The 27,724-nt window shown below is 40.1% G+C and overlaps 1 protein-coding gene across 2 annotated transcripts in view; it reads left to right on the plus strand.

The window, feature by feature from the left end:
* Positions 1 to 27,724, plus strand: part of LRRC28 (leucine rich repeat containing 28) — an 84,050-nt gene that overhangs the window by 42,508 nt on the left and 13,818 nt on the right. For both annotated transcript variants that reach the window (XM_043494567.1, XM_038418996.2), the window contains 2 exons: positions 13,974 to 14,180; positions 26,251 to 26,353. In XM_043494567.1, coding sequence (XP_043350502.1) covers positions 13,974 to 14,180; positions 26,251 to 26,353 — 310 coding nt within the window. The remainder of the gene's footprint in view (positions 1 to 13,973; positions 14,181 to 26,250; positions 26,354 to 27,724) is intronic.

Consider the following 27,724-nt stretch of genomic DNA (forward strand, 5'->3'; position numbering starts at 1 on the left):
GTGGTGCTTACTGAGAGTTAAGGAACTCTCTTCTTCCAGTGGAAGAAAGTGCAACAAGAGAAGAGTTCAGTTTTCACTTAGTGTGTGTTGATTTAGAGTCCTAGTTATGAAAAGAAAGTGTCCGCTAACAGTATTTTAAAATCAGCCTGGTGACCCCACTAGTATTACACTCTGCTTCTGAGCTGAAGAGCGTTTTTTGAATTGCCACTCCATAGGCCTCATGGATGAGATTTGATGTGGAGGCAACATTCTTCCTCTGGGGAAGTGTGAAAATCTGCCACTCTTTGCATATCCAATAGTAACATGCATGGGCATAACCTTGCTTGACCAGGAGCATAGTTTTCTTTCATTAAAAAATGAAAAGCCAACCGTTACGACATGTGGTGTTAGTGGGTTTTATTTTGTACCTTTCTTCAAATAATCTAGAGAAAAGGAAAAAAACAAATCTTTCTGCTCCAATCTGGATGCATCATGAGTTATGACAGCCATAATAGATGGGTCTTTGCTTGGAATAATTAGAAGTCTAAAGTAATTTGGGGGATCCTACCCTGATGCTATTTGTCACAGAGACCAAGAAGCAGAGGTTTTTGTTTTTAAAGGAAAAGGTGCTCCAGATCAAACAAGGTAATAAATAAATAAAATTAACCTTCCCCAATATGGGGACAAAAGAATAGCAACAAAATTAGCATAAATATTTGGCCCAGAAGTGCTATGAGGCTTACTAATCAGGTCTGGCTTAAGGTCCTCACTCCAAAGCGTTGTGGGCCAGCCTCACTTTCTCCTGAGGGTTCCTGCTCATTTCCTTGTTTCCTGTCTCAGGTTCTTGGTGATTTACTAGTTTTCTGCACCTGTGACGTAATCAAGGATGGGCTAGTTGACTAGCTAGCTGTAGCCAGTTAGTAACCACCAGTTCCCACATCATCTTTTTATATGTGCCTAATAGTTTTTTTTTTTTTTTTTTTTTTTTTTAAAGCACTGGTCTATTTGGGTTATACTCAAACCATCCCAGTCTGGAGCCCACTCCTGCACCCCAAACCCCTCATCCCTGGCCGTTACTCAGAGCCCATACCCCCAGCCAGAGTCCTCAACCCCCCTGCCCCAGCCCAGTGAAAGTGAGCGAGGATGGGGGAGAGCGAGCCATTGAGGGAGGGGGAATGTAGTGAGTGGGGGAAGGGGCAGGGCTAGGGTGTTCGGTTTTGTGCCATTAGAAAGTTGGCATGCATTGGTAGAGATAAACTGATAACAATATTTCCTTGTGTGGGGAGTTCCCTAATTCTGGGGAATAAACAGAGAGAGAGAAAATACTGCCACAGTACAGAAGAAAGAAAACAAAAGAATTTACTATCTTTCACACTCCATGTCATACTACCATTCATACCACACAGGAATACTCAGTGTAGGAAATAGCTCCTTCTAAGAGGAAAGACAACACCAAAAATACTCCAGTCTCTTAAAGTGGCAGGCTACCGTGAGAACAAGAAGATTTCCTAGTGTAACCATAATGTCTATAAAAAGAAAAGGAGTACTTGTGGCACCTTAGAGACTAACAAATTTGTTAGTCTCTAAGGTGCCACAAGTACTCCTTTTCTTTTTGCGAATACAGACTAACACGGCTGCTACTCTGAAACCATAATGTCTATTAGGCCCTGCTCAGAATTAGGGTCCTTTTTGTACTAGGGAGTATACAAGCACAAAATAAAAACAGTCCCTGCCCTAAAAAGCTGACTGACAGTGAATGTCATGGACTTGAGTAACCTGTGTTCCTAAATGGCCCCCCCACACACTCTCCCACTTCTTTCTCTGGGAAAGGATTATTGCAGGATTAGGCTCTTAGATTGAGAGCTCTGCAGACAAACACTTTGGTGTGTTTCAGAGTAGCAGCCGTGTTAGTCGGTATTCGCAAAAAGAAAAGGAGTACTTGTGGCACCTTAGAGACTAACAAATTTATTTGAGCATAAACTTTCATGAGCTACAGCTCACTTCATTGGATGCATCGGATCACTTTGGTGTGTATTGCTTACCATGCCATGAACTGTCCCATTTTAGATTCATTGAGGTTGTGTGTTCTTAAATTACTTGCTGAATTAGGGGCAGTGCGTGTAGCACTTGCTGTTGCAAAGTCTGACTGACCGAGTGAGTCGACAATGGGGCAGTTCACTGTAGTGAGCACTACATCCAGTAAAAAGTGATTGTGGGATTGCAGCTTCAATGGGAGTACTTATCTGCTTACGGTTAAGTAAGTATGTGCTCAAGGGATTTTGCCTTAAGGACTAGCTTTTTCTCACCTTATTCATGTATAGTCTCACTCTGTTCAGTAGTCTACTATCTTCCATGGGAAGATGAACGTGATTTGATTTTAAGTTAGATGTGATGTACAAGGACACTGGCAAATGAGTGAGGATGGAAAAGAGATGGGGGAAATGTACATAATATAAGGTAGCCTGTTTTTGTAGTGTGTATATAATTGTCTGCTTTATTTGGGATTTTGTTTTCTATTCTTTATTTCTCACTCTTAAACATAGAATATCAGGGTTGGAAGGGACCTCAGGAGATCATCTAGTCCAACCCCCTGCTCAAAGCAGGCACAATCCCCAATTTTTGCCCCAGATCCCTAAATGGCCCCCTCAAGGAATGAACTTACAAACCTGGGTTTCGCAGGCTAATTCTCAAACCACTGAGCTGTTTGTTAATGTGGCACAGGTGCACAACTCAGTGCTGAGAAGAGGGGTGAAAGAGTGGGCTGTGAGGAGGGGTTTGAAGGTGGTATTATCATGCACGTGCTAAATAGTCATTCATTTGAGACAAACCTGTCCATAAAAATATCTGCTCTCTTCCAATTTCTTTTGTCAAAGTTTTTCAGGGAAATAGGTGTGTAAATATCATTTTAAAATGATATATACATTTACAGAGATTCTGCCTTAAAGTGCTTCTATACCCTCTTCTTTGGTGTTCAGCTCAAAACCTTGCTATAAGGACAATTGTCCATGAAGTAGTTTCTGTGGCCGCGTTTCTGAAATGCGGCCACCGTGGTCACATGCAGCCACCAGGGGCTTTTCTTGTGGCCACAGCCTCCTGGGCTGTGATGGGGCTGGGGGACAAAGTAGTGGCCCCTCCCTGTTGCTCTTGGGTGCCACCACCTTGATGTTGGTTGCTGGGGCTGCCATCAGGGGTTGGGTCCTGCCCCCCCTCTGGAGACATCTGGGTCACAAAACTGGAGGAGCAGGCAGTCGGTGAGTTCTTCACCTTCCCAGAGGCAGTTGGGCTCACGCTTTGGGCTTCAGCCCTGGGGTGGTGGGGTCTGCACAACTTCGGGCTCTATCCCCAGGCCCTGTTCCCCGGCCATGGGGTTTCAGGCTCCAGCCCCCTGTTGCCTGACCTGGCCTTCCATTCAGGGCTTAATTTGTCCCCAGGCTTGCCAGGGCTGAGTAATCGTGCTGTAAAAATTGATATTAACAAACATAAAGTATCACTTTTCACAACAGACTTACTAGCTAGCAGTAAATAAATTACAATGATTTGGACATGTATATGTGCATATTTATTTGTTTTTCCTAAAGCTCATTAGGTATTTTAGGAAAAAGTATGAGAGCAGCCACCAAAATATTTGTCCTGAGAACCCTTGGTATCACAACTTGTACTTATCTTCTATAGCAGTGGTTCCCAAACTTGTTCTGCTGCTTGTGCAGGGAAAACCCCTGGCAGGCTGGGCCGGTTTGTTTACGGTACTTCCCTCGGCAGCCAGTACTTTCCTTGGCCCGCGCCGCTTCCAGCAGCCCCCATTGGCCTGGAGCAGCAAACCGTGGCCACTGGGAGCCGCGATTGGCAGAACCTGCGGGCTCGGCAGGTAAACAAACCGGCCCGGCCCGCCAGGGGCTGTCCCTGCACAAGCGGCGGAACAAGTCTGGGAACCACTGCTCTATAGTGTATCTTTTTTTTTTTTTTTTTTTTAAACTAGCGATGCCACAAGTGTTAAGTTATGTAGCAAAAGTGGAGAATATGGTCATTTTATCGTGAGTCTCTTACAGACAAGAAACGTGAAACTTTTTAAACTCTGTAACATCAGTGACAAAATGTAAATGTGATTCTTCCCCCTCTCCCCGTTTTTTTCCCCTCAAATCTAATTATACCATCTCTCATTAGTGGTCAAACTCTGACTATTTGAAGGTGGCATAGAACTATCATAAGTGCCAATTTGTGCTAGAAAAGTTTAAATATTTAAAAATGGCAAAATGTGATCTGCTGGATAGGCCATTAAATGTGGTATTTAAAGGTATATAATATTGGCTTAACCCAGAAGCAACCCATGGTGGGGACACGGGGTCAGGTACTCCCCCCACCCCCGGCAGCCTGATTTGCTGCTTGGCTTGTATTGAGCATGCTCACATGGAATGAGCATGTTCAATAACATCTGCTAAAGTTACTGCCCTCTCCCCCCACCCCCACTATTGGCAGTTATGGGTCATCTCTGCTATAAGCAACTAAAAGCTGTTTTTAAATTCCTTCTGAGTCAGTCCAGGTCTGATGTAAATGAAGGTCCTAGTTATTTGAACTTGTATACGTAATTCTGCATTTTACATGGAGCATAAAGCTGGTAATGGTGATAACCAAATGGGAACAACTAATAAAGTTTAAACAGCTGTTCTGTATTGTAGTGTTGTTTGCTGTAAGATAACAAATGTCTCCATAGTGCTATGATAGGGAAGTGCATCTTGTATTCATATTGGTGAAGGCTGGCAGGAAATTTTTGAGACACAAAATTCACACAATACATTCACTGGTAACACCTTCTACATATCTAAGATTGAGTTCTAAATTCCTTCTTAGAGTATCTCCTTTTGCAGTTTCTTGTAACATTCTCATATTCGTTTTGGATGAAACTTTGGTCCAGGGCAACCATAGAAAGATGAAATTGGTTTTGAAGGTTTAAGCAAAATTGTATGAGTCACTTCTGAATTACGCAGGTATGCGATCTCCCTCTCTATTGTGGTTCAAGGAACTACTTGCCTTTGGCAAAACTTGTAAACTCCCACAAGATGGAGAACTCCAGTTTATTTCTTTTAAATCACGGAAATTAAATGCTAAAAACTAGCGTTAATGTTACTTGAATAAGCAATAGTGTTCGGTTTGAGGAGCGGGAGAGGTGGAGCAAACTCTATTCCTATAGGTAATTGTGTAAATTCAGAGTAATACTCTCTCAGGGATGTAACAGTTTTTCCAAATAACTTTTAATTTTGGAAATTCCTGGGGAGGGTTTTTAAGGGCTTGATTTCTCATTTTTAAGATTACACCAATACTCATTTTGGAATTTTTTTTATATCAAAAGATGCATAAATCTATATTGGTGGTTTTTCTTTTGGTAACATAATCCTGATTGGTTATAGCTTTTTCCCCCTTGATCCTTTAGAAAGACGTATATGGCTGAGTAGTTGGTCTGAGAAACCACAGTAATCAGGATCTTGTTAATCAAGGAAGTTATGAAAACTACTTTCCAAGGATGGAAAGAGAGAGGGAAAAGTGAGTTTAATTACAGTGAGCACTGGCAGTTTTAGAACTCATTAGATGCAAACTATGAACATGTATGTGTGTGCCACTGTGAAGTCAAATCTAGAGACATAGGAAAGACTAAGGCCTTGTCTAGATTACACAGTTTTTGTTGACAAAACAGTGGAGGTGTACACACTGAAATGCTGCTCCCACCAATGTAACTCCCCTGCTATGCCGACATCATTAGACCACCTCAGTGAGAGGTGTAGGGCTTATGTAAGCATAGTTAGGGTGAAGCAGTGTTTGTGTAGACACTGCATTCCTTGCATCGGTTGTTGGCTGTTATTGTAGCAGTGAAATTGACAAGAAAGCTGGGCAGCTCTATCAAGCTGCCACCCACTCTCCTTGAGAACTGGGTGGCTGGACCCCTCTCCTAGCTGGGAGCTGGCACAAGAAGCCTGGATGGCTGGACCCCACTCTGGGTCCGAGCCTGCGGGGAAGTCGGGCTTCTGGCAGGGAGCTACCAGCGGGGCTGAGAGACTGGGCTCTCAGTATTCCACACTGCCCTTCTTAAAAAGAAAAGGAGTACTTGTGGCACCTTAGAGACTAACAAATTTATTTGAGCATAAGCTTTCGTGAGCTACAGCTCACTTCATCGGATGCATTTGGTGGAAAAAACAGAGGAGAGATTTATACACACACACACACACACACACACACACACACACACACACACACACACACACACACAGAGAACATGAAACAATGGGTTTATCATACACACTGTAAGGAGAGTGATCACTTAAGATAAACCATCAACAGCAGCGGGGGGGGGGGAGAAGGAGGAAAACCTTTCATGGTGACAAGCAAGGTAGGCTAATTCCAGCAGTTAACAAGAATATCAGAGGAACAGTGGGGGGTGGGGTGGGAGGGAGAAATACCATGGGGAAATAGTTTTACTTTGTGTAATGACTCATCCATTCCCAGTCTCTATTCAAGCCTAAATTAATTGTATCCAGTTTGCAAATTAATTCCAATTCAGCAGTCTCTCGTTGGAGTCTGTTTTTGAAGCTTTTTTGTTGAAGGATAGCCACTCTTAGGTCTGTGATCGAGTGACCAGAGAGATTGAAGTGTTCTCCAACTGGTTTTTGAATGTTATAATTCTTGACGTCTGATTTGTGTCCATTCATTCTTTTACGTAGAGACTGTCCAATTTGGCCAATGTACATGGCAGAGGGGCATTGCTGGCACATGATGGCATATATCACATTGGTAGATGCGCAGGTGAACGAGCCTCTGATAAAAGAAAAGGAGTACTTGTGGCACCTTAGAGACTAACAAATTTAAAATTTGTTAGTCTCTAAGGTGCCACAAGTACTCCTTTTCTTTTTGCGAATACAGACTAACACGGCTGCTACTCTGGAGCCTCTGATAGTGTGGCTGATGTGATTAGGCCCTTTGCTCCAACCCCTCAGACAGAGACAAACACCTACAAGATCTCTATCATGCATTCCTACAACTACAATACCCACCTGCTGAAGTGAAGAAACAGATTGACAGAGCCAGAAGAGTACCCAGAAGTCACCTATTACAGGACAGGCCCAACAAATAAAACAACAGAACGCCACTAGCCATCACCTTCAGCCCCCAACTAAAACCTCTCCAACGCATCATGAAGGATCTACAACCTATCCTGAAGGACGACCGTTCACTCTCACAGATCTTGGGAGACAGACCAGTCCTTGCTTACAGACAGCCCCGCAATCTGAAGCAAATACTCACCAGCAACCACACACCGCACAACAGAACCACTAACCCAGGAACCTATCCTTGCAACAAAGCCCGTTGCCAACTCTGTCCACATATCTATTCAGGGGATACCATCATAGGGCCTAATCACATCAGCCACACTATCAGAGGCTCGTTCACCTGCGCATCTACCAATGTGATATATGCCATCATGTGCTAGCAATGCCCCTCTGCCATGTACATTGGCCAAACTGGACAGTCTCTGGACAGTAAAAGAATGAATGGACACAAATCAGACGTCAAGAATTATAACATTCAAAAACCAGTTGGAGAACACTTCAATCTCTCTGGTCACTCGATCACAGACCTAAGAGTGGCTATCCTTCAACAAAAAAGCTTCAAAAACAGACTCCAACGAGAGACTGCTGAATTGGAATTAATTTGCAAACTGGATACAATTAACTTAGGCTTGAATAGAGACTGGAAATGGATGAGTCATTACACAAAGTAAAACTATTTCCCCATGGTATTTCTCCCCCCCACCCCACCCCCCACTGTTCCTCTGATATTCTTGTTAACTGCTGGAATTAGCTTACCTTGCTTGTCACCATGAAAGGTTTTCCTCCTTTGCCCCCCCCCCCCCTTGCTGGTGATGGCTTATCTTAAGTGCATTCTTAAGTGCATATCATTAAATGCATCCGATGAAGTGAGCTGTAGCTCACGAAAGCTTATGCTCTAATAAATTTGTTAGTCTCTAAGGTGCCACAAGTACTCCTTTTCTTTTTGCGAATACAGACTAACACGGCTGCTACTCTGAAACTTATCTTAAGTGATCACTCTCCTTACAGTGTGTATGATAAACCCATTGTTTCATGTTCTGTGTGTGTGTGTGTGTGTGTGTGTGTGTGTGTGTGTAAATCTCTCCTCTGTTTTTTCTACCAAATGCATCCGATGAAGTGAGCTGTAGCTCATGAAAGCTTATGCTCAAATAAATTTTAGTCTCTAAGGTGCCACAAGTACTCCTTTTCTTTTTGCGAATACAGACTAACACGGCTGCTACTCTGAAACCTGCCCTTCTTAAGTTATGTCTACACTAGCACTTTTGTCAACAAAACTTTTGTCGGTCAGAGTTGTGAAGAAAACACCCCTGACCAACATAACTTTCACCGACAAAAGCGCCAGTGTAGACAGCGCTATGTTGGTGGGAGACACTCTCCCACCAACATAGTTACTGCTGCTGGTTGGGAGGTGGCTTATTTACTGTAGGACTTCAGAGTTACAAACACCAAAGTTACGAACTGACTGGTCAACCACACACCTCATTTGGAATTGGAAGTACACAGTCAGGCAGCAGAGAGAGCGGGGGGGGGAAGAAAACACAGTACAGTACCGTGTTAAACATAAACCACTGTATTTTTAAAAAAAAAAAAAAAAAAAAGGAAAGTGACCATGTAAGGAAATTTTATGTGCTTGTTTCATGTAAATTAAGATGGTTAAAAGCAGCATTTTCCTTCTGCATAGTAAAGTTTCAAAGCTGTATTAAGTCACTGTTCAGTTGTAAACTTTTGAAAGAACAATCATAATGTTTTGTTCAGAGTTATGAACATTTCAGAGTTACGAACAACCTCCATTCCCAAGGTGTTCGTAACTCTGAGGTTCCTACTGTATGCCGGCAGGAGAGCGCTCTCTCACCAGCATAGAGTGGCTACACAAGAGACCTTAGAGCAGTTCAGCTGTGCCGCTGCAAGGTCCATACTGTAGACATAGCCTTAGAAAACTGTTTTTAGCGGCAGAGGGAAAGGTTAGTGCATGAATACAGTCAAGCCTGTTACAGACTGCTTGTGGTCAGTGGTTCGGCTGAATGTAGGTGGCTCACTTCCTGTCACTGTTTTAAAGTATGGGGCTTTGTTTGTGTGTATGTCATGAGTAGAGAGCTGTTAAAAATGAGACTGTTCTTACTATGTTGCTTTTGTGCACCTATTCAACAATTACTGTGCTTTAGTAATTCATTTTCAGTGTGTATTTCAGGTATTTAAAAGCAGTTGAGCACTGTTAGCATCAAAATGAGTAACCAAAAGGTTTTGAAGAGTACTGTTACTTAGACATGGAAACTGTTCCTGCTGACAGCATTATTTTATAAAGGGATGCTGTCAAGTATTTTACTAAAAAGAAAAGGAGTACTTATGGCACCTTAGAGGCTAACAAATTTATTTGAGCATAAGCTTTTGTGAGCTACAGCTCACTTCATTGGATGCATGTAGCTCACAAAAGCTTATGCTCAAATAAATTTGTTGGTCTCTAAGATGCCACAAGTACTCCTTTTCTTTTTGTGAATACAGACTAACACGACTGCTACTCTGAAACCTGTCATTATGCAAGTATTTTACTGGGATCTATTGCCCCCTCTTACTACACATAGCTGTAGAATTGTTTTCACTGCGAGGGGAATATAGACTTTTTTTCTTTTAATCTTTAAGGTTTAACCTTGATTTTAAATTTAATATTTTCACAGAACAATTTGAAAAAAAACAAAGCCCAATATAACTATTATTACAACTTTTTACTTTTCTCTTGTTTAAGTACCCTCTTAGAATCTTGAAAATGGCATTTTTCTTTACCTGTTTGTCTTTTTCCCTATTTAATTTCTCCCTCCTTTCTTCCCCATTGTGTCTAACAGAGCTTGAAATTAACATAGGTTTTTTTGTTTACTTGCTAAGATCCAAGCATCATAGAAAATGCCAGCAGAGCTCTGGGAATAGTTAATTTTCTAGCTGCTGCTGCTGCAGAGGGAGTATAAGGACACAACGGATTCTTGTTTAACAGAAATAGTACTACCTTGATTGTAATTTCAAAAAATCTCTGTGACAGAGCAGTAGTTTTTATTTTATTTCTCTTAATCCCCTTTCACTGTAGTTGTATTTAATCCTGAAAAAAACCTGTCTACCATCTTCATGCCAGAGATGACTGCATTCAGAAGTGGATGAAGTAATCCCTCTGTGCATAAAACCCAGTTCTGCAAGGGGCTGCGTATTTCTTGCCATCAGAGTTGACCACACTGATTGCCTTTCATGCAAGAAATCAAGACCTCACAGGATCAGACCTATAGTCTGGAAAGATCTTGGCTTGCTTTCATAGAATCACCATAGAATATCAGGGTTGGAAGAGACCCCAGGAGGTAATCTAGTCCAGCCCCCTGCTCAAAGCAGGACCAACATGCCAGCCAGGGCTTTGTCAAGCCTGACCTTAATCTCTAAGGAAGGAGATTCAACCACCTCCCTAGGTAACCAATTCCAGTGCTTGACCACCTTCCTAGTGAAAAAGTTTTTCCTAATATCCAACCTAAAACTCCCCCACTGCAACTTGAGACTATTACTCAGTGTTCTGTCATCTACTACCACTGAGAACAGTCTAGATCCATCCTCTTTTTGGAACCCCCTTTCAGGTATTTGAAAGCACCTATCAAATCCCCCCTCATTCTTCTCTTCCACAGACTAAACAATCCCAGTTCCCTCATCCTCGCCTCATAAATCATGCGGTCTAGCCCCTTAATCATTTTTGTTGCCCTCCACTGGACTCTTTCCAATTTTTCCACATCCTTCTTGTAGTGTGGGGCCCCAGACTGGACACAGTACTCCAGATGAGGCCTCACCAATGCCAAATAGAGGGGAACGATCACGTCCCTCGATCTGCTGGCAATGTTCCTACTTATACAGCCCAAAATGCAGTTAGCCTTCTTGGCAACAAGGGCACACTGTTGACTCATATCCAGCTTCTCGTCAACTGTAACTCCTAGGTCCTTTTCTGCCGAAGTGCTGCCTAGCCACTCGGTCCCTAGTCTGTAGCAGCGTATAGGATTCTTCTGTCCTAAATGCAGGACTCTACATTTGTCCTTGTTGAACCTCTTCAGATTTGTTTTGGCCCAATCCTCTAATTAGTCTAGGTCCCTCTGTATCCTATCTCTACCCTCCAGCATATCTACCCCTCCGCCCAGTTTAGTGTCATCTGTGAACTTGCTGAGGGTGAAATCCACGCCATCCTCCAGATCATTAATATTGAGCAAAACTGGCCCCAGGACTGACCCTTGGGGCATTCCGCTTGATACTGGCTGCCAACTAGACATGGACCCATTGATCACTACCTGTTGAGCCCGATGATCTAGCCAGCTTTCTGTCCACCCTATAGTCCATTCATCCAGCCCATACTTCTTTAACTTGATGGCAAGAATACTGTGGGAGACGTAAGCTTTGCTAAAGTCAAGGAGTAACATGTCCACTGCTTTCTCCTCATCCACAGAGCCAGTTACCTCCTCATAGAAAGCAATTAAGTTAGTCAGGCATGAGTAACCTAATCGGAATCTTTGGATGAAAAGAATTATATAAATTAACAGGGTTATTTTCCCCGCCCCCAGTCAATCACTTTAATCTGCTTCTTAATGTGTATCTCACCATCAGTGTTCCCAGCATAGAAAGTTGGGTACCAATCCTGCAAATCCTAATCCCAGAAACGGTCCTGTTGGAGCCAATGATTCTAATTGTGTGAACATGGGTTGCAGATCTTGTTAAGAATGTTTGATACCCACAAAAACAATTATGGAACATTATTTGAAACATAAAATAAAGAGTTCTTGAAATCTTCAATGTGCAAATGTTTGCAGCATTCTTCAAGTTAAATTTTTTTTTAAATAGAAGTAATTATAAACTTGCAGTTACAAACTGTGCATTCAGAAAAGTGAGTAAAGGCATGTCTAGATTTGGGAATTAGATTGCACTGTAAACATGTTAGTTAACATGTGTTAGCAGATAATTAAACACAGTCTATTTTCCCAGTCTAGCCTAGCCCTTCCAGGCTGCAGAACCAAGAGTGCTAATGACCAGTAGTTCTTTTTTTAAGCACATTTGGTGTTGATATTTGGTAGAGTTACCTGAAACGTTATGTACATGTGTGTATGAATCCCACTGCAAGTGAAAATGGTGGGAGAATCTGATTAAGGAGACTGTCAATGTTTTAGAGTAGCAGCCGTGTTAGTCTGTATTCGCAAAAAGAAAAGGAGTACTTGTGACACTTTAGAGACTACCAAATTTATTTGAGCATAAGCTTTTGTGAGCTACAGCTCACTTCATCGGATGCATTCAGTGTTTTATCATCAGATGTTACAAAAGTTCATATTAACTTACATTCATATGTAACGTTTTTACTAACAGCATTACAACTATGTATTTTATTTTATGAATGCATAATTTCCACTGTCCTGATTTTTGGTTTTGGTCCAATCAATTGTTTATACCTATATTTATAGTAACAAAGGCAGTTCCACAAGAAAATACAGATGACTGCATACTAGTATAAGTATTCATATAATAAAATTCTGCTGTATTTTTTCAGAGATACTTACACAAACTACAATTGCTATATTAGTTGTAAAAAATCATGTAAAATGCATTATGTGCTTATGTCCATAGGTAATTATGCATAAAATTAACGGGGAAAACAAAAATAATACACATTTTAAAAAAATTCATAACTCAGCATAAGTCAGAAAATGGGATCATATCGTTTTTGTATGTGTGTGCATGCAAACCTACAGATAACTACATTAATTGAGTTTTACTTTCAAGCACATAATGATGAAAGTAATGGACAGTTTTTTGTGTGTAAATATGAAGTGTTTGATGTCTGGTGGCTGCAATTTTTTCACATTGATTACCATATTTAACTAGATATATGAAATTTGATATCTTTCTTATACTTATTTAAATTTACCTTAAACAAACTTTTTTTTCCATATATTTAAACATGTTGCCCAGCTGGCACCTGCTCCCCAAGATAAGGATTTGAGGGGAAAATCGTAACCAGGGAATTTCAAAGCAAAAGAAATGAAGGGCTCAGTTCTGAGCCAAAGTTCTTATATCATATATATATATATATATATATATCATATATATCATCTTGTATCAAGATATGTAGCATGGTGCTCTTGGCAGTACCAAAACAACATGACAACTGATGAGCTTAAAGCTGCTTTATTTGTTTTTAATTGGTTTCCATACAGTTATTTTGGTAAGAAAAAGGGAACTATGTGAATGCAGCAGATCTGAATACACTCGAAATAATAGGAAAACTATTCTCCCAGAATTTATTATTCATAGTAACATCAGAGTCAATCTCCAAAACTTTGCTGAACATTTGTAGTTTTGTCTTTTTAAATGTAATTACAAGTCAGTGAAATTTAATTACTTAAAATTGTGTAGCTTGGATTATATTTTTAATATGATACCCAGAGAAGTCTGTATAGAATTTCAGTCACAAATTAAGTGGTTTGGAGGGCTGTTTTTTCTTAATAGGTTTAGATGACTCCAGTTTGCCTTATCCTTATCTTGTGCAAATGTAAAATGTGATGATTCTTTAATGTTTAAACAATATTTAATGATACATTATTAAGTTGTTACAAATACATTTTGGAGGGAATTTGCAGTAAATGATAATTGTCAAATTCTGGTATTGGTGAAGAAACCAGGCAGTGATAAGGAGGGGTAGAAGACTAGCAGTGGTTTTGGGAAGGTGGAGGGATGTTGGCCTGGCAGAAGGATGGAGTTGGCTAAAAAATTAAGTAGAGGCTGCCATGTTCATTTAAATATCTAAAGTTTTTCTGTGAGCTGTATTTCAGTTTGAATTTTTTGTCCTATTGTTGCGGAAATACAGTGATTAAAGCCATGTCTGAATATTTGATGTTTTGATTGTAGAAGTTGGAGACCTGAGGGAGCTGCAGACCTTGGATATTTCAACCAATCGTTTGATAGCTTTACCTGAAAGGCTGCATATGTGCCTTTCCCTGCAGTACCTGAGTGCTGACGGGAATTATCTGTGGTGTGTCCCCCGCCACCTCTGCCAACTCCCTAGCCTCAACGAGCTGTCCATGGCTGGAAACTGTCTTGCATTTCTGCCACTTGGTGAGTTACTGCCTTCCTTAGACAGCAGGGGGAAGATAGAAAAGAAAATAAGCATTGTAAAAGCCTCATTCTAACAAGTAGTGCTTTTGATCCATGATGTTTTATGCACAACCTCTGAATTATGGGAGCTAACACAATGATCTGATTCTTGGGAAACTTGTTAGTAAATGGAAAAAAAAAAAAAACTGTCTTAAGATTGTGGTTGTGAATACCATTGCTTTTTGTAATGACTTATCTCTAACAGCTAGATCTAAAATTATCACTGAATCCTCATTTAGAGGTTTAAACTTGCCATGAAAACCCAGTAACTGTAAAAGCTTCATAGCACTAGAAATGTCAGCACTGCATATCTACATATCAAGAAATGTCAGTATTACATATCTACATATCCTAAATTGTAATGTGTCCCCAGTGTAGCATCTGTTTTGATGATGTTGTACATGGGGACGCACCAGGACAGCTGCAGGAGCCAAGGAGGCGAAACTACTGGTGTGTGGCCTCATGTTATGGGGAGTGGTCTATATGTTCATGCAGACATGCTGCCTGACAAAGGTCTCTTCAGACAGTCTCATTCTCCCCTGTGTAGATTATTTTTACTTTTAGTGGGCTCTGCAAGGGCCCATCTCTGCTAGAAATGGGCACATACTAGTGCTGCTTTTTTCATGTTTCATGTTTGGTCTCTGGAAACAATAAAAAACCAATCAGATTTGGTCCACTGTGTGTCAATACAGTTATGTTAACCCACACTAAAAAATTAATAAAAATTGAGGTTGTTAAAAGTGATGTTTGTTTCTCAGTGAATTACATGATACAGATTGTTGAAGATACATGGCACTGACTATTTAGACCATGAAAAGGTATGTATTCTTGGAGTTTTAAGGAGCTCTTTTCAGCATTAAAGCTTGATAACTATTATATTCAGGGACACCACCTCTCTGAAATAGAGTTGTCATAGGAATGGTGTAGAAATACCCTGTCGACCACATGGCATTATGAGTCAAAGAAAATTAACCCCATGATACATCAGCCAAATCCCACTGTGCTAACTAACAAGCAAAATAACTCTTCCATCAAGCAAATATTCTTCCTTCTATAGGAACTTCTTCAGAAAAGAGAGAGGTGAGATTTTTTTTGTTTTGTTTTTAAGCTTTGGAGAAACCAAAATGCTGTTTAAGTTGAAATGTGGAACCCTGCTGGGGTCAAATTGTGTACCTTTTAAATTCAGATGTTTTCCTTATTTGTTTAATGCCTTATCTGTGAGAAAACAATACCTTGGATCAGCCACAGATCTGTATAATGTTTGTTTCTTTGGTTAAAAAGAAGGAAGTAAGCCCCTTAGAAAATGACACGCCTTACTTTTGCTTTATTTTTAAGCTCAAATTCAAAACATAGTCTGTTTTAAAAGGAACCTTTAAAATAATGGGAAACATCAAAGACTGTCAGTTGACCTTGCTCAGTAATTCTTAACAACAGGAACTCACTGTGGAACATTTGGAGATAATTTGCTATCTGTGCATGTGGAATTGAATACTAAATCCTGGAGTTACAAGGAAAAAGCAGCACAGAATAAACAGAAATGTTTAATTCCATCCTAAAGAATCAGAAGATTTCCGAATGGTGAAGATGTGGTGAAATACAGTGGAAAAGAGGAGAATTGCATCACTGAAAACAAAAAAATTATTTCTGCCATTTAGGAAAGACTTCCATATGTGTGTCAATATACTACATGCTTGTTGAAATATTTCAAGTTTACAGGCACAATTTTTGCGGGGGTGGGTTTGGTGTTTGTTTTGGGTTGGTTTTTTTTTTTTTTTTTTTTTTTTTTTTTCAGCTCTCAGATCTGGTGGCTGTGTTCTGTGTGCATCCTTGCAGCCTACTTCAGTTGCACATTTTATGACATCGAACATGGTGCTTATCTAACAGTGTGGATATAAGTGCCTCAGAAATACATGAAAGCGAAAGGGAATGATTAATACATTTTAAAAGTAAGGTCTTCAAGATAACATTTGTATGGAGATCTGAATGGTGACTTTTGACCTGCATGGGCATTTCATGATGCTGAATACCCAGACTCCTCAGAGTTTGACTCTAGCAGGAATTACTTGCACAACTTGAAATCATGAATAAAGGCCTGTAATTCTCTTTCCTTAAACCGTTTCCTTACGGATTTTTATATAAGGTAGCCCGTGCTACCAATCCAAGGACATTTTGAATTATATACTCTTAAAAATTTAGATAGAGCATAAAATCTGCATCTTTAATCATTTCACAACTGGACAATATATAGTGGGTGTTACTAAGCATAGTTTTATATGAATGTTTAAAAAATACCTGATTTTAAGATTTCATTAATTAAAACTGAGTGAGTGGTATAAGCTACTTAAATTATAGAAATAAAATTTATTTTCTCTGTCATCTTTGACCTGCTTAGTTTAGACTACTTGAACCATCTGTCCTTTTGTTTTTGTTGGGACACCACATAGCAGACAGCATGTAAAGGCATGGTAATAATCTCAGCATGTGGAGTTAGTTGTGATCAGTGATACTCAATTTGATTCTTAGAACATAAGAACTGCCATATTGGGTCAGTCCAAAGGTCCATGTAGCTCAGTATCCTGTCTTCTGACAGTGGCTAATGCCAGGTACTCTGCAGGAAATGAACAGAACAGGTAATCAAGTGATCCATTCCCAGCTTCTGACAAACAGAGGCTAGGGAAAACATCCCTTTCCATCCATACTAATAATCATTGATGGACCTATCCTCCATGAACTTATCTAGTTCTTTTTTGAACTCTGTTATAATCTTGGCCTTCACAATATCCTCTAGCAAGGAGTTCCACAGGTTGACTGTGCATTGTGTGGAAAAAATACTTTTTTGTTTGTTTTAAACCTGCTGCCTATTAATTTCATTTGGTGACCCCTAGTTCTTGTGTTATGAGAAGGAATAAATAACACTTCCTTATTTACAGGTTTCAGAGTAGCAGCCGTGTTAGTCTGTATTCGCAAAAAGAAAAAAAGCTCTCCTCTGTTTTTTCCACCAAATGCATCCGATGAAGTGAGCTGTAGCTCACGAAAGCTTATGCTCTAATAAATTTGTTCACTTCCTTATTTACTTTCTCCACACCAGTCATGATTTTATAGACCTCTATCGTAATCCCCCCCCTTAGTCGTCTCTTTTCCGAGATGAAAAGTCCCAGTCTTGTTAATTTCTTCTCATATGGCAGCCGTTCCATACCACTGATCATTTTTGTTGCCCTTTTCTGAACCTTTTCCAATTCCAATATATCTTTTTTGAGACGGGGTGACCACATCTGCACATAGTATTCAAGATGTGGGCATACCATGGATTTATATAGAGGCAATATGATGTTTTCTGTCTTATTATCTATCCATTTCTTAATTATTCCCAACATTCTGTTAGTTTTTTTGACTACTGCAGCTGCACATTGAGTAAATGTTTTCAGAGAACTATCCACAATTACCACTCTTTTTTGAGTGGTAACAGCTAATTTAGACCCCATCATTTTATATGTATAGTTGGGATTATGTTTTCCAATGCGAATTACTTTGCATTATCAACATTGAATTTCATCTGCCATTTTGTTTCTCAGTCACCCAGTTTTGAGAGATCCTTTTGTAGCTCTTCGTAGTCTGCTTGGGAGTGGAATATCTTGAGTAGAATCATAGGACTGGAAGGGACCTTGAGAGGTCATCTCGTCCAGTCCCCTGCACTCATGTCAGGACTAAGTATTATCTAGACTGGGGGTGGGCAAATTTTTTGGCCTGAGGGCCACATCGGGGTGTGAAACTGTATGGAGGGCTGGGTAGAGAAGTCTGTGCCCCTCAAACAGCCTGGCCCCCACCCCCTGACTGCCCCCCTCAGAACCCCTGACCCATCCAACCCCCCCTGCTCCTTGTCCCCTGACCGTGCCTTCGCAGGACCTCTGCTCCCTGTCCCCTGACTGCCCCCCGGCCCCTATCCAGCACCACCACCCACCCCTTGACAGGCCCCCAGGACTCCCACGCCCTATCCAACCTCCCTGACCCAGAACCTCCGCCCCATCCAACCGCTCCCTGTCCCCTGACTGCCCCCCAGGATCTCCTACCCCCCCCACCACCACCGCATGCGCCACGGCCACCCTGTTACCATGCCACTCAGAGCGGCCAGAGCTCGCTGCCTGCGCTTCAGCATAGCTGCAGGGGAGAGGGGGACAACGGGAGGGGTTGGGGACTAGCCTCCCCAGCCAGGAGCTCAAGGGCTGGGCAGGATGGTCCCGCGGGCTGGATGTGGCCCGCAGGCTGTAGTTTGCCCACCTCTGATCTAGATCATTCCTGACAGGTGTTTGTCTAACCTGCTCTTAAAAATCTCCAATGATGGAGATTCCACAACCTCCCTCGGCAATTTATTCCAGTGCTTAACCATCCCAACAGTTAAGAATTTTTTTCTAATGTCCAACCTAAACCTCCCTTGCTGCAATTTAAGCCCATTGCTTCTTGTCCTTACCTCAGAGATTAAGAACAATTTTTCTCCCTTCTCCTTGTAACATCCTTTTATGTACTTGAACCCTGTTATGTCCTCCTTCAGTCTTCTCCTCTCTAAACTAATCAAACTCAATTTTTTTCAATCTTCACTCATAGGTCATGTTTTCTAAACCTTTAATAAATTTTGTTACTCTTCTCTGGACTTTCTCCAATTTGTCCACATCTTTCCTGAAATGTGGCACCCAGAACTGGACACAATACTCCAGTTGAGGCCTAATCAGCACAGAATAGAGCGGAAGAATTACTTACTATGTCTTGCTTACAACACTCCTGCTAATACATCTCAGAAGGATGTTTGCTTTTTTTGCAGCAGTGTTACACTGTTGACTCATATTTAACTTATGGTCCACTATGACCCCCAGATCCCTTTCCTCAGTACTCCTTCCTATGCAGTCATTTCCCGTTTTGTATGTGTGCAACGGATTATTCCTTCCTAAATTAAGTACTTTGCATTTGTCCTTATTGAATTTCATCCTATTTACTTCAGACCATTTCTCCAGTTTGTTCAGATAATTTTGAATTTTAATCTTACCATCTAAAGCACTTGCAACCCCTCCCAGCTTGGTGTCGTCCACAAACTTTATAAATGTACACTCTATACCATTATCTAAATCATTGATGAGTAGTTTTGTATCATCTGCAAATTTTGCCACCTCACTGTTTACTCCTTTTTCCAGATCATTTATGAATATGTTGAATAGGACTGGTCCCAGTATAGACCCTTGGGACTATTTACCTCTCTCCATTCTGAAAACTGACCATTTATTCCTACCCTTTGTTTCCTATCTTTTAACCAGTTACCAATCCCTGAGAGGACCTTTCCTCTTATCCCGTGACAGCTTACTTTGCTTAAGAGGTTTTGGTGAGGGACCTTGTCAAAGGCTTTCTGAAAATCTTAAGTACACTATATCCACTGGATCCCCCTTTTCCACATGCTTGTTGACCCACTCAAAGAATTCTAGTAGATTCGTGAGGCATGATTTCCCTCTACAAAAACCCTATTGACTTTTCCCCAACAAATTACGTTCTTAGAATGTGGCTTTTCATTTGTCAGTTTACGGATAACTCCACCTCATCTTCTCTGCTCAACCAACTGTGGTTTGATTCCCTAACACTTTGTAGAACTTCTAATTTCAAGGTTCAGCCCTGGTCTACACTGCGGAGGGGAGGGGGGGAATCGAGCTAAGTTACACAACTTTAGCTACGTGAATAACATAGCTGAAGTTGACGTACTTAGATCGATTTGACCATGGTGTTTTCGCCGCGGTGAGTCGACTGCTGCTTCCCCGTCGACTCCGCCTGCGCCTCTTGCAGGGGTGGAGTACAGGAGTCGATGGGAGAGTGCTCGGGGATCAATTTATCACATCTAGACTGGACGCAATAAATTGACCCCTGCTGGATCGATTGCTGCCCACCGATCCGGCGGGTAGTGTAGACATACCCTTAATGTGCTACTTTCTGACTACTGGCTGATCTAAACTGACTAGAGAAGGAGGCAAGTTCATCCTCAGACATGCCTAGTAAAAAAGCCTGCATCTGGGAGAAATTATCATATTTTTAAAATGTTACCACATTTTAACTAATGATTTGCAATTAATGTAGACAGTGCAGGTGTTGTGAACCTTTCCTAGCGTAGACATGTCCAATGTGACTGCTTGCAAAACCCCTGTTCGGTCTGAGGAAAACCTGCACCTGCTTACTCATAGGCTGACATTCCCGGATGTACCCCAGTAATAGTCCTGTGGTTGTGTTGTAATGCAGGATAAATATACTGTATAAACGAGTCCTGTTGTATATTTTCTCTTTTGGTTTTAAAATTCACCATTCTTAAGTTTGTGTCCATGCAGAATTAGTATATTATTTGCTGAATAGATTCACCAAATATAATGTAAATATACCATGCCGCTCCCAACTTTTCAAGCAGATGCCTGAATAGATATTTGAACAAAACAGGATTACTTTCTTGGTCTTGCAATGGACACTTAAATACCTGCATATGCCCAATATAACTCTTAAATTCGTCGGTTTTCCAAGTACTGACATAAAAGGTACACTATTTAGATTTATACTAAGCAATACAAGAGTACCCATACAATGCTCTTGGCATCCTTGACAACTTTCTAAAAATATGCTGAAATGTATTTCTGAGTCCAACTGTGTAACCCTATGTATCCTGACCAAGCTCTGCACCTTCCTTTTTGCTTGTCTTTGTAGACCATGTGATCTTTCCATTCTGGTCCAGTAAACGGCTTTAGGAATTCTGTTCTAGAATTGAAGATGAAACTACTGAGCTATATATTACAGGTTACTCTGTGTTTTGAAGAAGGTGAACAGGATTTAAAAATTCTCCAAGTATCGAATACAAATGCTATAACTTCTGAAAACAAAAATTCCATTGCAAGAAACTGGAGTCTGTTTTTTTGTTGTTACAATTAAAACAATTTGTCACGATTGACAAAATGATTTAAATAAAGTAATTATGGACCATTCTGTCTAGAGTTTGGTGACAGTGGCTGGATATTCTGACAGTAAAATCTGTGTTATATCACTTTTTTGAGAGTCTATATGTGCTTTCCTTTAAGCAAATGAGTCTAGTAATTTATCAGTGTACAGTCAACAAAGGTCTTCTACCACAGTAGATGCTTTTACACTATGCCTGCTTTCACAATATGGTTAAAAGAGCATCAATGCAGACACACAAGCTTTTGTTTGGTCTTCATCCATGTGGAATGCATATGCCAGGGCCTTGAGGTTAAATAAAAGAAAAATAAATAAATAAAAATAGAATTGGGGTTTGTTCAGGACTTGTAGTATTTGGTCACTTCTAGAAGAAAGGTCTTTGATCTGAAAGTCTGGAAGGAGGAAAGTGGAAATGTTTTAGACGCAGTGCTAGCAAAAGCCACATGAAAACTTTCTTTGTGACTTAGCTTTTCCATAGATGGACAGCTTCTTTATTTTATAGAGTTCAAAGGAAGTGTGTTTATCAAAAAGCTTTTAACGATATTTATTTCCTGGTATAATACATAAAAACTAATGGGGATGGTGTAAACTGGTAACTTTTTAAACTGGTAACTACTAAAATTAAAAACTTGTTTGTGGTGGTGTTTGACACTTTTTTTAATCTTTGGGGGTTGGAAGGACATGCATGGTTATGAATGTAATTTTCATTTGAACATGAAATATGTAAACTCATGCAGTGTTGTGGCATTTGGGAGCTTAAAGTTGAGGAGTTTTGCCCAAATTGAGATGGAGATGTTTATGTAGCACCCAAAAGTACTTTAGTCTTGTGGAAAGTCCCTGTCTCGAAGAGCTTACAGTCTAAATGCAACATCCAAACAGAGGGGAGAAATGAAACGCAGCTCCTTTTTAGGCTTGTTGCTTGAAACAGCAGCTCCGGAGAATGTATTTTTTTAAAAGACCATAATCTGATTTTCATCCTTTATATGTCTATATATAAATAAATTAAAAACAAGAACCTTTTGAATTTTCTTCCCTTCTCCTCAAGACCAGTAGGATAAAACAATAACACATTCAAGTCACCCAGCAGCCCACAGTTTTCTATGCTCATTGGTATAACTGGATTCTGCAATGTGAGACTACATTTTTTCAGCTTTTCGATGTGTTGCAGTAAGAGCCGTATTCTTATATTTTATTGGATGCCTCTGTGCTAGTGCTACAATATTTTACATTGTACCCTACTGTGACGGGGTCAGGCCAGATGGCTACAGGAACATGATAGAAGGCAGATATATTAGTCCCAGGTTAAGTAGGTCCCTTTTCCATGGGTAAGGTAACAGGGAAGGTTCCAGAACAATCAGGAACTTTCTGGAAACCATTAAGGTAGACAGGCTGATTGGCTGCAGGTGTTCTAATCAAGAAGCTGCTAGAATCAATTAAGGCAGGCTAATCAGGGCACCTAGGTTTTAAAAAGGAGCTCACTTCAGTTTGTGGTGCGCATGTAAGGAGCTGGGAGCAAGAGGCGCTAGGAGCTGAGAGTGAGAACACAGATTGTTGGAGGACTGAGGAGTACAAGCATTATCAGACACCAGGAGGAAGGTCCTCTGGTGAGAATAAAGAAGGTGTTGGGAGGAGGCCATGGGGAAGTAGTCCAGGGAGTTGTAGCTGTCATGCACCTGTTACAGGAGCCACTGTAGACAGCTGCAATCCACAGGGCCCTGGGCTGGAACCGGAGTAGAGGGTGGGCCCGGGTTCCCCCCCATCCCCCCAACTCCCTACTTGATACCAGAGTAGTTGAACTGGACGGTGGGTTCCACCAGAGGGGAAAGTCTCTGGCCTATTCCCCGACCCACTTGGTGGATCAGCAGAGACTGTGGGTATTGTTGTTCTTCCTTTCCCCAGGCTGGCCAGTGATGAGACTAACTGAGTGAGTGGCAGATTTGAGCCACGAAAGTGGCTAAAATGAGGGCTGCCGTGAACCTCTGAGGCGAGAAAATCCGCCAATAAGCGCAGGACTCACTAAGGCAGAGGAGGAACTTTGTCACACTACATTTATATTGTTTCATGGAGAAGGATCCTAAAACCTTTAACAAACTATATGTAGCCAACCTACACTGAACCAATGCTAACCACCATTTGAGGTGTTAGCTCTTTAGCAATACACAGCATCATTTCAGAACAGGAAGTGAAGATTGTTGTATACTGCAGCGGGATTCGTGCGTTTCTCATAACTTTCCAAGCAGAAATTTCTTCAGGACAGAAAGTGCCCTGTGAAAGTCAAGTACTTCATTTCAAAGGAAGTATATTGAGAGCGCTATTATGGTCCAGCTTAAGGCAAAATTCCCATAGTGTAGAATGGTGCAAGCTCAGGCCCTTTGTAAAAGTAATATATTAAATCAAATAACTCTGACATTTTTATTCCACAAAGGGAATCTGATAGGTTTCCTTTTAGCACCAGCGCTAATGTTTCAGCCTTCAAATGACCCTTCTTCCTTGGTGAGAAAGATGTAACAGGACACCACTTGGAGCCCTTCAGCAGTCATTTAGTGGGCCTACTTTGGCAGTTTGAAATGCTCCCTTACCATTTTTTCTCCCCCTATCTGTATTTCAGATGTTCGGGCTTTCCTTGCAGTGTTTTTATTTGCAACTGGCCTGCGACGGGGCAGCCCAATCTCAACAGCACTCTGCTGTCAAAAGACCACCGCCTAGCCCGTATTTTGTATATTTGAATGTACTGTTACTTGAAGGATAACTACTTTCTTTTAAGCCGTTTTTTAAAAATACCACTCAGGAACAATCAAATTGACTCTTACAAAGTGAGAAGATTTTTTTTTAAAGATCTAGAAACCTTAACACTGTCCTCTCTTATAATGCTTGATTCATAACTGCATACAGAGAGATTACGTTTTCAGATTAAACTTTATCGTCGTTTCCTTTGTTGAATTTTAGGACACCTTTTTTCCCCACCCCATCTTTTTTCCCATGGTGTTTGATTGTGTCTGTAGTAGGTTGATCTTCTCTGCACAGACCTTTTGGGGTGCAATCCTGCAAGGTTCCTAGTGTCTTTGATTCTCTTTAAAGTCAATGGGAGCTGAGTACGCTCAACACCTTATGGGATCGGGAAAGCTGTAGTAGAAATGAGTAAAATGTTAGCTTGTGATTCATCAGAGTTGAATGATGGCCAGAGACCTATGCATAAATAAAACATTACACATTTATATAACATCCTGTAGTAGTAGTAGTAGTAGTGGCTGGCAACAAACCTGAGACAATTTATTGCTCCTACCATATCTAACAGAATGAGACATAATAGAGAATTTTTATACTTTTGTATTCTGGTATCTGTGTTTTAGTTGTGTTCATGAAATGGGCAGAAGTACATAGTCTTTGAGGTTTCCTTTTATATTTTTATGCCAATCAAAATAATTGCTGATTGTTGAAGATGGGAAGTCAGAATTAGTCTAGGACAGTGTAGCTTTCACTTAGCTCATTCAGTGCATTTTCATCCAAATGCTTCTTTACCTTCCTTAATTTCTAAATCTGTACTGCTTAAACCCATGATTAATATGTTGGAGGCATAAAGGCATATTCAGTTTAGTAATACGTTTCAGCCTTTTCTGCAGAAATGCTTTTGCAGGTGGTTAGGCCGTCAGATAGGAGCCTTCTGTTGCTTGTTTTTTAAAAAATGTTTTTACTACTTAAACTTTCTAAAATAACTGGTGTTTTTAATTGAATTGAAATGTATGCAGTTGAATATACCCTTAATGTTTGGAAAGTCATCAAAGTTTAGAGATGGACTAGACCACTTAGATCATCTAAAGTAATCAGTCTCTCAGCCAGTTCAGGGCTGTTTCTTAGACTACATTTTTTTAGTCCTTTGTTCAGTCTGGATTTAAATGTCTCAGGTTAATGAATCGCTATTTTCCCTTAATAGACTGTTCCTCAAGTGACTATGTCTTGCTGACAGGAATTTTTTATTTCCTGGAAACCTGAATTTTCCCTTTAACTTTCTCTTTCTCGGACTCTTACGTCCCAAAGTAAATCGAACCTCTCTATGCTTGGTGTTCATACTCTTAAATACTTGTAGGTTCTTAACATCTCTCTCTCCTGTTACTTATTGATTAGCTATGCTCTGCTTATTTGGCTCTTCTAAACATTCCTCACCAGCCAATCCTGCCAGCCTCCTGACTATTTTTATGAAAAGATGTAACAGTCAATGCTTGGAGCGTATTGACAGCTTACTAATAGTCACAGAAAATGTTGTTTTGCTTTTCCTTAGTTGGAAACCTGTATGTACACTTTCTATCATATAATAATAATCTGTCGATATCTGAATTTTTTGTTTTGTAATTTTAGTGTAATATGCAAACCACTTTGTTTCAGTGGCCAAAACTCTGCTTCATTCATGCAAAATCTGCCCTGTCTTACATCTCATGCAATTTCAGTGATGTCAATGTGGTTGTCTGGGTGTATAGTAAGTCAGCGCTGAATTTAACCCAGTGTGTACAGAACTACACAATTCCTGGTGTGTTAGCTGCCCTACAGCTTATGTCAGTAAACACCTGAAAAGTCAGAGGTGGCCACTAATTTGCATTAATTATAATGAATTTCATTAAATTATTATATTGTCTTGAACAGTCCCATTCTGTTTCTGTACATTGATGGAGCTCTGACTTCAGTGGAGTTACATCACTTGACACTAGCATGGGATGTGGCCTGCTGTTTTTAAAAGGTTAGCTATAGATGTGAGCCCAAGAGTCGTTTTGCCTTTTCAAATTGACAGAATTAGTAAATTCATTCTCACAGTGACATTCCCTTCATAGTGGGATTTACGGAAATGTTACAAAGGGGTTGGGTATTTTTAGAGTAACTTAAGTGTGTACCGGGTTCTTTTTAAAAATACTTTCCCCACAGATTTCATTTAGTCAAATTAAATTAAACTGACGTAGCGTAATATTTCATGTTCACTTACAGGGAGTCCAATCAACTTACTTTGATTTTAATTATTTCTGCTGGGAATTGTCATTACTTCATTTTTCTCCTCTTTCTCTTTTTGTTTTCTAAAACCCAGATTTAGGTCGTTCTCGAGAACTGCAATATGTTTATGTGGATAACAATATTCACCTGAAAGGGCTCCCTTCTTATCTGTATAATAAAGTCATTGGTTGCAGCGGGTAAGCATGAATTAACTTAATGTCTTGCATACCTTTATTTCCTAATGCTCTCCATAAATACATGCCTGTGTGATACAACTGAATTTTATTTTGGGTTATTCATTCAGGAGTGATGTTACTTTGAAGGGATTACTTTGGCTGCCTGTTCTATATTATTTTTGTAATCTTCTGCATTAATTCGCTGAACATTTAATATTTCAGTGCTAAGCCACAACAGCCAGAGCATTTGTAGATATTTGTAGGAAACATTTACTGATAATGTAGGGCATGAAGCTGAAGACTGTGTTTTAAATTTGGCCCAAAATGTAGGCTTAATTGAAACATGCTTTTCCAAAATCAAGACAAATAGGTATATTCTGTATTTTTAAAATATGTTTCAATGATCTTTAATAAGTAAACATCTCTTACAGTGTTTGCATCCCATACATTGCAGCACTGGACTAGTCAGCGGGTTCTCAAATCTTTGCCTATAATGGACCATATCTGAATAGAATTTCACATGGGCTTTCCTCTTATTCATACTCTCATAACATCCCTGTAGCAACTCTTTATAGTGCTTAGCACTCAGTAAGTGGTTAAATAATTTTCTACAAATTGCAATCCAACTTTTATGTATATTTAAAAATACCTTAAGCTCTATCGTATGTTTGTGAGTTTGATGTGAGGAGAAAGTGTGCTCTCCAGGACACTTGCCTGTTTCTTCTCTGACTTAAATCAGGAAGAGCTCCACTGAAATTAATGTAGTTGTGCTGGGGCAAAAGTGGTAAGAGGAGTACATGCCCCAGTATCTTCTAATTATAAAATCACTATGCTATTCCTCTCAACTATACCTACATTAATTATAAACTCCACATTTATAGCCCATGCCTTGTTAAAGTATGTTAACCATTATACATCTGAGAATTTTTAAGGTTTTCCTGATAGCCAAAGCTCATGTTCCTGTGAGGTACAAGTATTTTGCAGTTGTATCGCAATTTGCTGTGCTAGGTGGGGTCTCTTTGTGCTGATCAAAAATTTTATTGACCTTATCCTTCAATAAATGACATGGTTGTATATCTACTTTAAGTGTTTGTTTTGCAGTATCAGAAACTGGAATAAATTGTAAACAAGATGTTAAATTGTTTTTCTTTACTTTTAATTCTTTTTTTTTTTTTTTTTTTTTTTTTTTTTTTTTTTTTTTTTTTTTTTTTTGAGAAAACACTAGTGGTAGTACCTAAAAGCGTGCCAACAGGTTTGATTGAACAGTTCTGTTTATTTTCAGTCATTTTGAACCCCATCTTTGCCTTTCGCTATATCTTTAATTTTCCATTTTAATCTGTTAAAATGTTTGTATCTAAAACTAACTGTATGCTAATTTTTTGAGTGACATCA

This window comes from Dermochelys coriacea, chromosome 10 (assembly GCF_009764565.3).
Source record: "Dermochelys coriacea isolate rDerCor1 chromosome 10, rDerCor1.pri.v4, whole genome shotgun sequence".
NCBI classification, from domain to species: Eukaryota; Metazoa; Chordata; order Testudines; family Dermochelyidae; genus Dermochelys; species Dermochelys coriacea.